Here is a 15,311-nt window from a genome sequence, read left to right as displayed (position 1 = left end):
GAAATCATAGGATAATCGATAAACGTGCCAAATAACATGTCTTCTGTCCACTGAGTGGAACGAAACCGCCTTTTTCAACTGCAAATTTTTTGATAAAAAAAGATCTTCAGAGATGTTTCTCCTTTTTGTTTTTTTTTTGGTTTTTGTTTTTGCTTTTGTTTTTTTCACCGAAATTACAGGAAAAATACTTTTCCCTTCCCAATATGATTCGCGGTGAAATGTGCGGTTTTGACTAACCGAGTTTGCTGTTGCAAATTATAGGACTCGGGCTCTCTAAGCACAACGTTTAATTTATGGGAAACGAACTTGCTTTTGCCATTTTATCTGGCTTGAGTTAATAAGTTATCTTACTGTTCCATGTATTATCATGACTTTAAGGATCTGTGTCAGCTTATTATTTTTGTTGTAGTCTAAATTCTCCGTTCCTATTTTCCGTACAGAAGATTTCATCTCCTTGGCTTGTCAGGGAAACTGATGGAGCAGACAAGGTGACAGCTCTCGAGAAACTGTTTGAGGTAAGTGTTAAGGGTCGTAAGTTTCAAGTTGGTGGAAAAATCTTTAAGTGCTCCCTGCAATGAAGAAATGGTACTATAACAAGAACATCTCAAAGACACGTAAAACATAGCTGGGAAATGGTTTGCCAACTGTCAGCTGGAGAGTTTCCCATCTTGGACAATTTAGAGAGTGTATTAAGGCACTTCTTTCCATTAGAAACCATTTCGAGTCAGATTAGATTTCCAAATGAGACACCATCGATAGGGACAATTAAAGCTAAACATGTGTATAGTGTCTCATGAAAGTAATCCAATAACAATCATTTCTTGTTTCTTTTCATTTCCCGTGTCTTTTAGTTTGCTTCAAGCGGAAACGAAGAAGAAGTAGAAAAGCTGTTATCGAGTGGGAGAGAACCTGTGGATGAAAAATTCTGTCACCCTCTGTGTGCTTGTGACAAGTGCGAAAAGCTACATAGCAGGTAAACACTTCGCTGTAAAGTGGCGAAAGTAAAATAAAAAAATATCGTTCTAGGATAAATCCCTAAACTAGCAATCCCCATAGAGGCTTGTTCTCTTTGTCAACGCCCCGCTCAACTCAAAACAGCGATACTGCAATATAAAAGTTATTAATTCAATCGGTAGTAAAGTGAGCTTAAGTGGCATTGTGGAATCGTGGGATCACCACAGAATATCATGAAATGTTCAGTCGTGTTAAAACAATAGCAGTCAGCTGTCGCCAAATTTCAGGAACTCGAAATTTCAGCTGCTACCTCTATCATTTTCAAAATTAACGCACTGCACAGGAAGGGTTCTGAAAACTCTATCAGCGCACCGAGATATTGATGCAGCAGACAAACGCGTAAACGAATTTCTTCTTTCATGTCGGACGAAGAGCTTAGTCGCAACAAACATTAATGGCGTTTTTGCTCCCCGAAAATAGTGAGCTAAATAGGGCTCTCAAGCCTTTAACAACCGGAAGTGATTAACATGTAACTTCTCCCCATCATATCCATACATTATCCAGCAAATAGGTGATGAGAATAACTCAAACTTAACTAGAAGTTATTTTGATCTAACACTGAATTCTCATTACTAATTAACAAGGAAATGTGTAGTAGCTAGAAGGGAGAATTAAAAGCCAGATCTTGGGAGTTAAAGGGTTAACGAAATAGCCCATTTCCGAATTACCCTTGGCCCCATTTTCAAAACGAGTCCTGGTGCTCATCCTTTCATATGATTATAAGTTTTCTTTCACATGCAAATGAATGCAACTCATTTTCACAAGAATGGTTGAGCACCAGGCCTCGTTTTGAAAAAGAGGCCAAAAGTAATTCGGAAATTGCCTTTTGGGCTGGCTTGTTACGGTATTACAGTAAAAACTTCAAGAATGATGGTAATTAGGTTGAGGATGGGTGGAGGAGTAAGAAATTTACATGTATTCCTAACAAAAAAAACTGTTAAGATGAAAATAACATAATCGTCTTTTTTGTAGCAAACGCCATGATCCGTTTGCAGTGACAGTGTTCTCTAGAGATGATCTTGGACGAACCGTGCTGCATGTGGCTTCTGAGTACGGTGAGTAAGGATTGAGTTGGGTTTCTTTGTTTATAATGGTGAATAGTTTATTTATTGTTTCTTCTTATGCCCTCTCCTCGACCCAAGTTACTTCTCTCTTGTGTCTTGCGAACTGCCAAATTGCGTTAGTAATTATCTCGTACAGTACGTGATTTTCTATCTAATGATAATAATAATAATACTAATAGTAGTTTATTAAACTCTCTTGCAGCAACTTACTGAATTAACGAGTTATGATGCAATGAAACTTAATAAGAACGACTATGTACATTTCTGTATACATTAAGTAGAAGTTATATACACTACACAGAACATACATCACATTTGTTAAAAATACTTAAAAGTTAAAAAGTCTTCCGTGCGCTTCGTTCTACAGGTAGTAACGTTTCTGTAAAGATACAACTGGTCTGATTTGTGCCTGAGGTTATAGGGAACAGGTATCGTCTAAGCGTGTTGGTAGAAGAGTCTTGCACCATATTACGAATAGCGTGCGAGATCGCTCGTTTCATTCCGGATCAGGTTGCCTAGGTGACTACATCGAAACAAAGTAGCTTGGTGAGAAAGGGAACTGGTTCGGATTATTTGTGATGTTCTTTATTGATAATCAACAGGTCACTCTAGCTTGATGTACAAACTGATCAAAAGAGGTGCTGTGGTAAATGCTATGGACTATAACGGAACAACAGCCCTGCATTTGGCCTGTCAGCGGGGACACAGCAGCGCTGCAGTGAGTAGGAAATATTTATCTCTACTTTGCTGGCAATAGCGAACTAGAGGTTTCAGTTTGTAACAATTGTATCTTTTGGAAGTCAGGATAGACACTGTAGTGAACCCATATCTAAGTCCACCTATCGACTTTGCACCAAGTGGCCTGCGCATTTGAATCATGAGAGGTTTTTGTAATCGAGTGCTTTTTGAAAGGATAGGTGATTTGAACGTTGTTCAATGCCCGTCCTGGGGATGGTGGGGCTGGCCTTCGTGTGTTTCTATGGCAGGGCCACAGCTTCTAAAGACTTGCGTTCCAGAAAGCACAGTTCCGAACGACACTGAAACATACATGCTTTACCACCACGATAAAGAGCAAACCCAGTCACTGTTTATTTCGAGCGTTCAACGGTCTCTCAGAGGACTGAAAAATGTATTAAAACCAAATTACGCTTGGTTTCGTGCGAGAAAAGCGAAGAGATAAATCAGGAATTTTAACTTTGCAGCATTTGATTGTGCTATACAAGAAAAGTCGTCACACCGGTTTTTATATATATGTTTTTTCTTTTTACTTTAAACATTCTTGTTTAAGTTGGTACTGATGCATTACAAAGCTGATGTAAACGCTCCCGACAACGATGGCAATACGCCTCTACACTTATGCACAGCGAATGGACACGAGAAGGTGAGGGATTTTTTTTTTTAACTTTCGAGGTGATCGACAGATTCTTCATAACCGTCCTTCACTAGCTTACGATTTCTTTTGTTATCGCGTCTTGGAGCAAAGTTTCGTTCAACGACGAAGAATTAATGTGATGTTTCCTTATAGTGTACAAAGGCGCTGATATTTTTTGACACGTCACTGGACGTGCTCAAGGTGAACGCTGCCAATGAACACGGAGACACACCGTTGCATTTGGCGTCTCGTTGGGGTTATGGTAAGGCTTTAAATGAGTAGCAAAAGTAGTCGTTACGATCCGCTCTCTCACGATCCACTCAGCATAACAAACAGAAATCTTGTAATTCATCTCTAATTAGTTACTTGAAAGTACTCCCTTTCCCCCAAAAAACGTTGCAAGAAATTAGTGTATAAAAAGAAAAAAAAACAGGAAAGATTTATTGATTCATTGAGCAATTTCACATCATCACGAAATATTGCGGCAAATTTGATTGCCTCGTTAAAGAAATGTTAGACATTCGCATGCGTAAACCAACACTGAACGTGCAAACAGATTCCATCCGCGCCAAGGTGTTTGTTTAGGCCGTTTTTTGTAATTTATGCTTATCTTGTACCTTTTCTTAGTTGCATGCTAGTTAACTAGTCCCTTGATAATGGAGTCATGATGATTCCGAAACGTCGAGCAGCAATAAATCTTTCCTGGTTTTTTTATATGCTTTTGCTTCAGCAAATCTCTACTGATCAAATGTAAGAAATGAAATGAAATGAAATGAAATGGGGGCGAGAGGAAGGAAGATAAAAAAGAATATCTGTCATATGTACCTCTTACATGAGAAGTGTGAAAGCTTTAAAGAACTCAGGTCTGCTTCCATTTTTTCGATTAGTTGGCTATCAAATCGCTCGATTATCTGGAGTATATTTTACTTTCACATTCTTTCATTTCTTCATTCATTTCCGCTTGTTTTTCTTTGTCAGCTGAACTTGTTCCGCTTTTGCTTGAGAATGGCGCTTCACTGGAGGCTCGAAACAAAGACAAAGCGACTCCGTTGGACAGCTCCCATAATAAAAAGGTAATTCTCGATTCATCGTGGCTTTTTTTAATTCTGAAAGAGGAATGGCAATAGAGGAGTACTATGCCCGCTTCTTGTTTTCTCCTGGCTTGGTTTTGTGCGAGCTTTTGGTTAAAACTTGTTTCCGTTAACTCCGTTTCTCTGGAACATACGTAATCGGCAGGTCACCGAGATACTCCTTGAAGCACAAGCGTTAGCCTGCGAAGAGCAAGAACACGCAGCAATATCTTATCCGGAGGAGAGAGTAAGCGTGCACCTGTTCTTGTCTAATGGTGACGTTTATTTTAGTATCTTATTCCACAAATCTTTGTACTTAATCAACCTCTGCAATTAGCTATAATGACACGAACAGCCTTCCAAGGTATATTAGTTTACCGATTATCACAGACTACTGTACTACGTAGTGTCAATCCGCTGACCGCTGACCACGATGGCTGTGGGCTCCTGATACAACACCGTAGTATAGTAACAGACTGCAATCGCGTAGGGAACAGATAGGAAAACCAAAGCTCTTACAAATCGGTTTGTCCGTCTAATTGAATATTGGCCAGTGGTAATGCAACAAGTACAATTTAAGAGAAGCTCCTAATTATTTCGTTGCGTCTTTGATAGTTGTTGTTGTTGTTCTTAGTCCAACTCAGTCGTGGAAAGGCCACTTATTCATTCCAAGGAGTTTCCAAACGCTGTTTCAGAGGATCAGGAAAAAACTAAGGAGGTAAACCCGAATTTACAGATATTGAGAAATGGCCATTTGAATGTTAAGCCTCTGTAAAGAAAGAACGCTTACGCTCAGTCCATCTGATAATCATTACTCCTTTCACACGAAAACCTCCCACAATCCGACTCAGAAATCGTACGGGTGAAAGAAAGAAGAAAGTTCAAATCCTCGTAAGCCACCCATATGCAACCAATCATATCGCTAGAAACCCATGTATCTTCCAATGACATTTTTTGAAGAAAATATACAACAATGTTCGATTATTTTAGCAGCTAGCTTATTGCTGTATCTTTTATTCTTTTTTTTTCCAAAGATCGACCGATTTATTCGTTCAGTTGCTAATGGCGATGTAGAACTGGTAAGAAAGCACTCATACTGTGGTATGTAGAGGGTAAACGAACTGAGATTGAATTTCAGAAAATACACAAGTTTGAAACCGAAAAGTTCCACTCACTGACGAGCGAACGTTACCACAATTGTATGTTTGACCGGGCCGATTTTAGCCTGCGAGTAGGTCCGCATCATTAGCGCCTGGGCGCGAGCAATTCTTCGCTCGCGGGAAACTGGGTATGAGGCCTTGAGCAAGGCAAGCGAGAGGTCTGCGCGAAAGGGGGTCTATTATTGAAAATGAGGGTGCCAGACCCTTTCGCCAAAACTCTCCCCGACTCGTCTCCAATCTTCCCGCGGGCGGAGAAAGGCGCGTCACGCAAGGCTGATAGTAGTGTGAGAGCCAACCCGCCCGAAGCCGTGGTCGGTTTGTTAGTATCTTAACCCTTTGCACCCAGACATCAATCAAGAGCTTCTTTAGTTGGTGATCACGTTTTTTATTCTCATGACCTTAATGCGTACGTCTGGGTGCGTACGTTATTTATCCTTTCAAAGTTTCCAACTCGAATTTAAACCCGAGTTTTCAAACTGTTGCAGAGAAGAGCTTGAATGCTTCAATTCCATATTAATCAGTCCATTTTGTTTGTCTTCATTTTGAGTCAGCCTTGTTCCTTGGTGGTTTATGTGATGTAGTTCTATCAGTTCCAAGGGATTTTGTCTAAATAACTGTTCTCTTTCAGGTTCGGTATAGGCTTGGTCTGAGCGACGACGAAGAAGACGAGGAGGACGGGGGCGAGCAGCCTCGCTCTGATCAAGACCTCTGTCATCCTTTGTGTCAGTGTGACAAGTGCAGCAAGTGGCAGAAGGCATGTCACTTGATCGAGATTTTGATACTGTATTAATTTCTCTAAACATTGCGTTTGACTTAGAAAGTCACGTGTTCAGCACTAAATACACGAGGACATGAAAGAAATATGGAGGAATTATTCTTACACTGGTATGAAACAAAAAAGCAACATCGAAGAATTCACTGTCGTTTTACCAAGTTAGTTCATTTGGAAAAAAATCCCCAGACATAATTAGAATAGACCACATCTCAAATGCGACATAATGGTGGCGGGAGTACGCTACAAAAACAAAATAGGCGCTATTAATAATTTTTCTCCCTTCGCCGCACACCTTCCGTGACTCTCGCTCAGCTCGCGCTTTTCCTCTGCTTAAAAAGAAAAGGAAGAGACTGCTACGCAGTCAACGGACTTGGTGCTTCCATTAACTGACCATCAAAGAAAGTTTTGTCTGCCCCAGGCATACAAACGTCGAGAACTCTGAACAGTTTCTGACGTTCATTTCTTAGATAATATTGTTTTGACTTAAAATTTTCAGCGCGTGCTATTGTGCTGGATCTCGCCGAAGGGTTTATGCTGTTAAGATCTCGTGTAAAACTTTCTTTGATCGTCAGTTTGTTCGACCGGGCCAGTTTTAGCCTGCAAGCAGGTCCGCATCATTAGTGCCTGGGTACGAGCAATTCTGCACTCGCGGGAAACTGAGTATGAGGCCTTGAGCAAGGCGAGCGAGAGGTCTGCGCGGAAGGGGGTCTAGTACTGAAAATGAGGATGCCAGACCCTTTCGCCAAAACTCTCCCCGACTCGTCTCCAAAACTTTCTTTGATGGTCAGTTAATGGAAGCACTAAGTCCGTTGCCCCCGTAGCAGTCTCTTCCTTTTCTTTTTAAGCAAAGAGGAAAAGCGCGAGCTGAGCGAGAGTCACGGAAGGTGTGCGGTGAAGGGAGAAAAATTATTAATAGCAGCTATTTTGTTTTTTGCTCCGATTTGCCGTATTCTTTTGCGTGACTTCGGTTAAGCTAAAATGGAGAGGAGAGGTCTGCTGCATAGGCCTCTAAATCCTTGTTGGCTCTCAAAATCGGGCTTTCTGCAAAGCTTGTATCACAGCCAGCATACTCATGTGCCACAGTGGGTGATGTGAACTTCAATTGTGTTCTTTGTAAATTCTTCGACAGAGATCGAGGCAAGCAGCAGAGAGGATTATTCATCCAAATGTTAAGAATGGCGAAGGAAACACGCCGCTTCACTTTGCAGCTATCAGGGGATACGAAGAAATGACGAACTTGTTATTACGGCGAGGAGCTCAGACTGATGCGAAGAATTACACCCAGATGCGAGCGCCTTTACATTTCGCCTGTCAGTACAATCACCCGAGGGTATGTTTATGAATAGTATTACGATCTTTACGTAGCATTATAATTTGGATATATCAACAAAGTTGAAATGGTAAATTGGCCATATGCTTAAGCAACATATGGCAATCTGCGGTCTTTCCTTGCACTTAGGTGGCACGGAAAGCCGTAAAAATCTTGAACAAAAGCTCATCTTTCAAACCGGCAGTCTAAATCCCACAGGGATCAATGAACGCTTTTCATTCCACTAATTTATTCATGTTTTTCTCGTTGCCATGCACCCACCAACAACGTAGCTCCATTTTCTGCCTTTAAAAGCACACACTACCCACAATTCCTCTATTCGCTCCGACGAAGGGCTAACGCTCGAAACGTCAGCTTTTGTAATCATTACGGTGGCCAATTTACCATTTCAACTTTGTTGATATATCCAAATTATTTCGTTACTCCCACCGACGCAGCCTCAAACAGTTTCTTTCGAAACTATCAGCCTTTATTTACGTAGCATTGTCGAGCCCTTTAGCTAGCTGGACAGAATCATTTTTACCCTTTATACCCTAACATCAGTATGTATATTCTCCATACTGTTCTCTACACCAGTTTCCTATGGTGCTGAAGTTACAACCTCAAGCGTTCTCTTTTACAAACTTAGAAAGTTCATGGATTCGACTGTCGGCGAGAACCCGTTTTTATTTCTTTTTGTTTTGCCGTTTTAATATGTTATTTGGTTTGTGTAGCTCTTGAAGGTACTATAAACGTTTGAATAAACTATCCGAGGTGTCCTTTTCGAAACATTTTCCGGAGTTGCGAGTGTATAATGTAACGGAAACATTTAGAGATCTCTTTCACTTTACTTCGTATATGATCATCCTTATATGCCTCTTTTTTATCATCATTATTATTATTTCTTATTTCCATCTTTATCAGGTGGCCGGTCTTCTTTTAAGTAACAAGGCTAAAATTAACATTAAAGATTACAAAGGCAACAGCCCCTTGCATCTGTGCTGCTTCGCCGGACATTTGGATCCTGCTAGCGTCCTCATAGGGGTACGTCAGAATGTTATCAACAATCCGTGTCAATCTCGTCCATACTTCAACATTTTCGGTCCATTTTCGGTCCATTTTCGGTTTATTCTGACTTACTTGGTGTTTGTTTATCCTTGCAAACTATTATTCCAAGATTTTCTTTTATGATCTAACTGTTATTGAACATTTTTTCAGTGGATGGCACAAGCTCATTTAACTGTCTACCACGAAACGAACGACGTCCGTCTTTTTATATAGTTGGCGAGAATAGATAAAATTATCAGTTGGTAATGCTTTATTTTTATATAATAACGAATTCTCAGAATTCAGTGGTAAGGAAACTCGCTGAAGCTTCATGGGAGAATTATTTATCAGTTCTCGGGAGACAGGATTAATCTAACTTTCCTGATCTGTTCATATTGTGATACAGCACGGCGCCAACGTGAATCTCTTAAATGACCAGGGAAATACACCTCTGCACGTAGCAGCCAGGTATGGCATTGTCTACCAAACTCGCTCCTGAGTTTTGTGATTACTAAGGAAAAACGCCCGTATCAATGTTATCTTAGGGGTGCTTTTCAAGAGCAAAATGCCCTTTTTCAGTCTCGCCTTCTTGTGTCATGTGTTGACGATTTCGTGGCTGCAGTCATTCCAGAGCATTACTATGTTCTAGAGACGTGGATTGCCTTTGTTTTTAATCGATTCAGTGGCGGGGTTAGTTAATCCAGAGGTTTTAAATGTTGATGGAAACTGAAATTGTCAATGGTTTTTCATTCTGTAGTGGCGCACTTGTCATGTGTCGGAACTGGACGACAAACTGAGTCAATTTAATCCTGATCGTTTAAACATTCTTTCACTATAGTTGATGCAATCAAGGAATAAAGTAATCTTGCCCGTGCATTCTTGCAATCTTGAATACACAGTAATGGCAAACTTAGCACAGCTGCTCTGCTGAACGCTATTCGCTGTGTGACTTTTCCTATCCTTTTCTAGGTTTAATTATGTCAAACTTGTGAATTTGTTGCTCGAGAACGACGCGTCGGTGACGATAAGGAATAAGAAGCAGCTGACTCCTTTACAATATGCTCAAGTACGTACTTGTATGTCATGGCTACAAGCAAACTGTCAGAGAACTTGATAAAATGTAGGGGGGGAAGGGTGCATCTTGCGATAAACCTGCATCCAAGGGGAGGAGATCTACCCCTAGTTGCACCATGCAAGAAAAAAAAAAAAAACGAACACTATAGGCCCCCCGGCTAGCTCAATTGGTTAGAGCGCCGGATTTTATTGGGCGGAAGGTCAAGGGTTCGAGCCCTGGCCGGACCAATACTCATGGTCCTAAAATAACTGAGGAGAATTTGCTACCTTTCTATGATATAAAGAAATGGATAGATATTCTAGTCTTCTCGGATAAGGACGAATAAACCGTAGGCCCCGTCTCCTGCAGGGTTAGGGGTAGGAGACGCCAATTTCCCACGCACGAGATTACTGTGTGGTGGATGTCCTCCCCTGGGGTGGGATGGGGGGGTGTTCACAGGGCCCCATTTAAACTAACGAACTGCTAAACTGGGCTACATTGTATACATATTCGTAAATACATACATGCATACATCACGTTTAGCTATGATTAGACCATTTATGAAATACTTCTTCATTAGAACGTTCCAACTTGAACTTTTTTCGACGTTATATGCAGACTTCAATAAACTAGTTGAAGTCGACACTTTTCTCACTATCTGTCAGCGTGATGACGTCATACGTGCTCTGGACCAAGCGAGTGGTATCAGCTTCGATGCTCGGACGAAGAGACTAAGTTACAGCAGCCACAACTCGCCATACGAACAGGGTAGGGATATACATACTTCTTCAGTACTTACTGGGTTTGAAGTCGTTAATTCTAGGTACGGAGCGAGTCTTTCTACGCGTCTTGATGGAAGACGAACTCAGCAAGATGTTATGAATATCCTTAGTGGGTGTAAAAAGGGTTTTGAAAACGATTTCTAGTGAAGGAAAACAGCTTAGAAAGCATAACGGTTAAGTCGAAACCGCCTTTGAGTCGTTAGCTTATCTAGCAGAATTAGTAGGAGACAAAATGGAAACAAGTATTTTCCTAGGAAAGTTAGGAGAGTTTGGCCATGAATTTGGAGAAACTCTGGCTTCAAAAGCAGCATACGTAGTAGTAAGCGGTCGGGCCAGGCAAGGTTAACTCGTAACTGAGACATAACTTTACCATTACCTTAAAGCTTGGGCGCCAACCATTAACTCAATGATATTTTCAGTTCCATTTTGGTTTGCCTTGATTCAGGTAAAAAAGATTCAAACTCAGCTCTACTCAAGACCCGATCAAACTCAATCCCAGCCCACATCGGAGGGAACGTTGCCAAACAGCCGTTACCTGTTACCAGTTCTACTGGTCCCACGTCGACCGCGCTGCCCACAAGTGAGCCTGGAGACATTTCTCTTCCTTCGCACGAGAGACTCAACAAATTGTTTGAGAGATTGGAAAGAGGCGATGTCGAACGGCTTCAAGACATTGGAAAGGCTGTCAAGTCTTTTGATAGGTGAGACCTACGTTGGTCTGTTTTCAGAACCATTTTCGTTTTATCCCGGGCTCTTCGTGCACGTTTGCCCCGCGCGCCTCTACCGTTACGCGAGCTTCCTCGCTTAAGAGACTGGCTGTGAATAGGCTAAGAAGCAGTCCTCCTCCTCCTGCTTCTCCTCGTCTTCCTCCTCCTTCTCCTCCTTCTCCTCCCTTTCCTCCGCCTCCTCCCTTTTCTCCGTTTTCTCCCTTTCCTCCGCCTCCTCCCTTTTCTCTGCCTCCTCCCTTTCGTCCGCCTCCTCCCTTTCCTCCGCCTCCTCCCTTTCGTCCGCCTCCTCCCTTTCCTCCGCCTCCTCCCTTTCCTCCGCCTCCTCCCTTTTGTCCGCCTCCTCCCTTTTTTCCGCCTCCTCCCTTTCCTCCGCCTCCTCCCTTTCCTCCGCCTCCTCCCTTTTGTCCGCCTCCTCCCTTTTTTCCGCCTCCTCCCTTTCCTCCGCCTCCTCCCTTTCCTCCGCCTCCTCCCTTTCGTCCGCCTCCTCCCTTTCCTCCGCCTCCTCCCTTTCCTCCGCCTCCTCCCTTTTGTCCGCCTCCTCCCTTTTTTCCGCCTCCTCCCTTTCCTCCGCCTCCTCCCTTTCCTCCGCCTCCTCCCTTTCGTCCGCCTCCTCCCTTTCCTCCGCCTCCTCCCTTTCGTCCGCCTCCTCCCTTTTCTCTGCCTCCTCCCTTTCGTCCGCCTCCTCCCTTTCTTCTGCCTCCTCCCTTTCCTCCGCCTCCTCCCTTTCCTCCGCCTCCTCCCTTTCGTCCGCCTCCTCCCTTTTCTCTGCCTCCTCCCTTTCGTCCGCCTCCTCCCTTTCTTCTGCCTCCTCCCTTTCCTCCGCCTCCTCCCTTTCCTCCGCCTCCTCCCTTTCCTCCGCCTCCTCCCTTTCCTCCGCCTCCTCCCTTTCCTCTGCCTCCTCCCTTTCCTCCGCCTCCTCCCTTTCCTCCGCCTCCTCCCTTTCGTCCGCCTCCTCCCTTTTCTCTGCCTCCTCCCTTTCGTCCGCCTCCTCCCTTTCTTCCGCCTCCTCCCTTTCCTCCGCCTCCTCCCTTTCCTCCGCCTCCTCCCTTTCCTCCGCCTCCTCCCTTTCCTCTGCCTCCTCCCTTTCCTCCGCCTCCTCTCTTTCCTCCGCCTCCTTCCTTTCCTCTGCCTTCTCCTGTCTGTCTGAGAGTTGTGGTCATGTCTCTCTACTAACAAAATCATAGCGCGAAAACGGTAAATATTACTAAAGGACTTTTAACATATACCACTTGGTTTGTTGAATTTTAGACGGACGTCATTGAGGAAGACTGCAACGATTGACAAAAGCTCGCCACTGATTGATGGGTACCTTAAACACCAGGTGAATGTTTGAATGTTTTGAATAATGTAGTGCCCCTTAGTGGTGTAGGATTGACCCGAGAATTTAATTCGAAAATCTGTTGTGCTTTATTTTGTAGCTTTCCATTCAGCATTTCAACCGGTCGGCGCTCCGTAAAGTGCAAACACGTGATCACAGCCAACCAATGATTGAACAAGATAAAGATTACGGAGGAGACGTCAGTAGCGGAGATGAAAATGAGGATGCCAGCCCGTGATAGTCATGTTCTTACCGCTTTCAGGTCACACATACACAGATTTCATTGGGTTTATATTTACATTTAACAAGTAGTCGCCCCGAAGTGGAGGTAGATATCCACCACGAGACGAGCTGAATAATTCCTTTAATATATACCACACAAGAACCAAATAGTCAGTTGATGTTTGTCGATATAAGAAAGTTGATCGGAAATTAAACTCTTGACTCGCAGTTTTGTCTCTTTGGCTAATCGGAGTTGAATAGTGCTTGCTTGTCACTTCCCAACCAGCCAATCAGCGCCCGCGAAAAACGCCTTCACTTTTGTGGTATATACTAAAACAAATATCGAGAAATGGAACCAGAATGGAAATATACATGTCATTTGTGTTTTTCGCTGAAAAATAGTACTTCGTTAATGTTTCTTTGAAAATAAGTTCTTAAATTTTTTTTCTTTCGGCGAAGCCAAATGAAGATTCTCCTTGCGAGGGTCTTAGTTTATTGTGTCGCTAGCGCTTTAGGATAAAGCGACGTTAAATTAATTGTAATGCCTTCAAAGAAGGACTCGTCTAATCTACGATTTATGCAACGTGAAAGGGAAGAAAATCGATAAGAATAGAAAGAAAGTTTTCAACTTATAATAATCTCATTTCCTTAACTTCGAAGAGCTTTTTAGTTTTGTACTGAAATAACTCTGTTAAAATACCTGAAAATACGTTTGATTATCGTTTTTCTAGGTTAGCGTAGTCGAGATTTTCTGATGGTAAATATTAATAAAATAATCATAATTTATCAACGTTTGTTTCCCACGGTGCGTCGACGTATGAAAAAATTGTCACTCATCAATTATTTCCCTTGACCTTTTCACCTTTTCAGATTTCAGCACCCAGTCGCTTCTTCTTATTAGCGAAGTGATTGATGGGAAGGATTAAGTGAACTCGCGTTGCATCGCCACTTTTTCTCCCTCCTTAACCCTTTGTGGCCCAAATTTATTTTCACTGCACAGAGGATTTTCTACCAACAATTCTTTTAAAATGGCTAAAATATTCCTCTTAAGACATAAGATAATGAAATTTCTCACACAAGTATACCAATCACCATTCTTTGTTATGAAGTGATTGGAAAAATATTAGACTTTGACTGACACCTGTCAGATGACATCACTTGCTAAGGTACTGTCACACAAGATAATAATGAGTGTTTTTGAATTGTTATGGAACCTCCATTTTTTATGGGAAAAATGCTTGCTATAATCAAAATCAAACCTGTGTTTATGTTTAATATTTTAAAAAGTTAACTTGATGGAAGCAATTATTTACAAGGTTCAAATTTCAAGTCTAGTCATGACATGTGACAAGTAACGCAATCCATCAAAACCAAAACTTGGCATCCAAGTCACCATTTCTTTGGCAATTACAAAAATAAACATAATTTTATCAACTTAGCACAATGTAACTGTGGTTAAGAGTCAGAAACTTTAGATTCTTGCCAAAATTATTGATGAAAGGTGCGGAAACATGGTGCAGCACAAAGACCGACATTACATTCTGGGCAGAAGTAACTTGTCATCTTCCTCACACCAGAATCAAAACATACTTTACACCTTCTTTCCTTTCTCTTCCCACTTTCATTTGTTGGAAGGTACTCAGGAAAGTGCCTTTCTACATTGCACAACAACAATGGCTCATCAGAGGGCCTCCCACGTTTCCTTCGAGAGGAAAAGTCACCAATTAGTTGCTTTGCTAAGTCAATGCGAAAGGATTTCAGGTTTCTCTTTCCATGATTGGGTGACTCCTGTTCCAAAATAAAACTATTGAAAATACTCCTGTCAATAAGATCAAACAAAATTCTAATCCACCATTTCTTTCCAGATACAGGAATGGTGTAGTAGGATTTCATCTGATCATTCTTGTCTACACCACCCATGTATGTGTTGTAGGACGAGATAAGCTGGGGACAGGTAATTCGTTGAATTGTTCCATCTCTTTGTTTCCGGTTGACCTCTGGAAGGTTCTCTTGAGGTGCTTGTGTGTAAGTGCCTGCTGCATGCACTGCCTTCTTATCCATCCAGGTAATTGCAAGTACTGGACCTTTCATTTGCCAAAATACATCACCTCTCTTCATTGACTTTATGCGATCCTTGTCAAAGAGACATCGGGGAAATTCCTTACGCCCTGACCGCAAAGTCCCACAACACAGTGTTTTATTCTGATACAAATCTTCAATCAATCTGTACGAGGTAAAAAAGTTGTCACAAAAAATGGCATACCAGTGACCTTTTATGGTTTCACATAACTTAGTGACAACTGAGTAACCTAGTCCATGTTGAACTCCTTGTTGTGTCTTCCCAGTGTAGATATCAAAGTCACACAAATATCCATTTGTGCTATCTGCCCTACACC

At 42.1% G+C, this 15,311-nt stretch overlaps 1 protein-coding gene across 1 annotated transcript in view; it reads left to right on the top strand.

The window, feature by feature from the left end:
* The window catches only part of LOC111322201 (ankyrin repeat domain-containing protein 27), a 26,169-nt gene extending 12,464 nt beyond the window's left edge, over window positions 1–13,705 (top strand). Inside the window, exons 16-34 of the mRNA XM_088754478.1 lie at window positions 441–515; window positions 852–973; window positions 1,987–2,069; window positions 2,681–2,796; window positions 3,367–3,459; window positions 3,604–3,712; window positions 4,429–4,523; window positions 4,687–4,767; window positions 5,155–5,238; window positions 5,555–5,599; window positions 6,309–6,434; window positions 7,585–7,785; window positions 8,689–8,808; window positions 9,218–9,279; window positions 9,781–9,877; window positions 10,531–10,633; window positions 11,093–11,348; window positions 12,624–12,696; window positions 12,794–13,705. Coding sequence (XP_088610604.1) covers window positions 441–515; window positions 852–973; window positions 1,987–2,069; window positions 2,681–2,796; window positions 3,367–3,459; window positions 3,604–3,712; window positions 4,429–4,523; window positions 4,687–4,767; window positions 5,155–5,238; window positions 5,555–5,599; window positions 6,309–6,434; window positions 7,585–7,785; window positions 8,689–8,808; window positions 9,218–9,279; window positions 9,781–9,877; window positions 10,531–10,633; window positions 11,093–11,348; window positions 12,624–12,696; window positions 12,794–12,931 — 2,079 coding nt within the window. The 3' untranslated portion in view covers window positions 12,932–13,705. The remainder of the gene's footprint in view (window positions 1–440; window positions 516–851; window positions 974–1,986; window positions 2,070–2,680; window positions 2,797–3,366; window positions 3,460–3,603; window positions 3,713–4,428; window positions 4,524–4,686; window positions 4,768–5,154; window positions 5,239–5,554; window positions 5,600–6,308; window positions 6,435–7,584; window positions 7,786–8,688; window positions 8,809–9,217; window positions 9,280–9,780; window positions 9,878–10,530; window positions 10,634–11,092; window positions 11,349–12,623; window positions 12,697–12,793) is intronic.
* The last annotated feature ends 1,606 nt before the right edge of the window (window positions 13,706–15,311 follow it).

Source organism: Stylophora pistillata, chromosome 3, assembly GCF_964205215.1.
Source record: "Stylophora pistillata chromosome 3, jaStyPist1.2, whole genome shotgun sequence".
NCBI classification, from domain to species: domain Eukaryota; kingdom Metazoa; phylum Cnidaria; class Anthozoa; order Scleractinia; family Pocilloporidae; genus Stylophora; species Stylophora pistillata.
The sequence above is the reverse complement of the archived record's forward strand: the minus strand, read 5'-3'. Positions and strand labels throughout refer to the sequence as shown.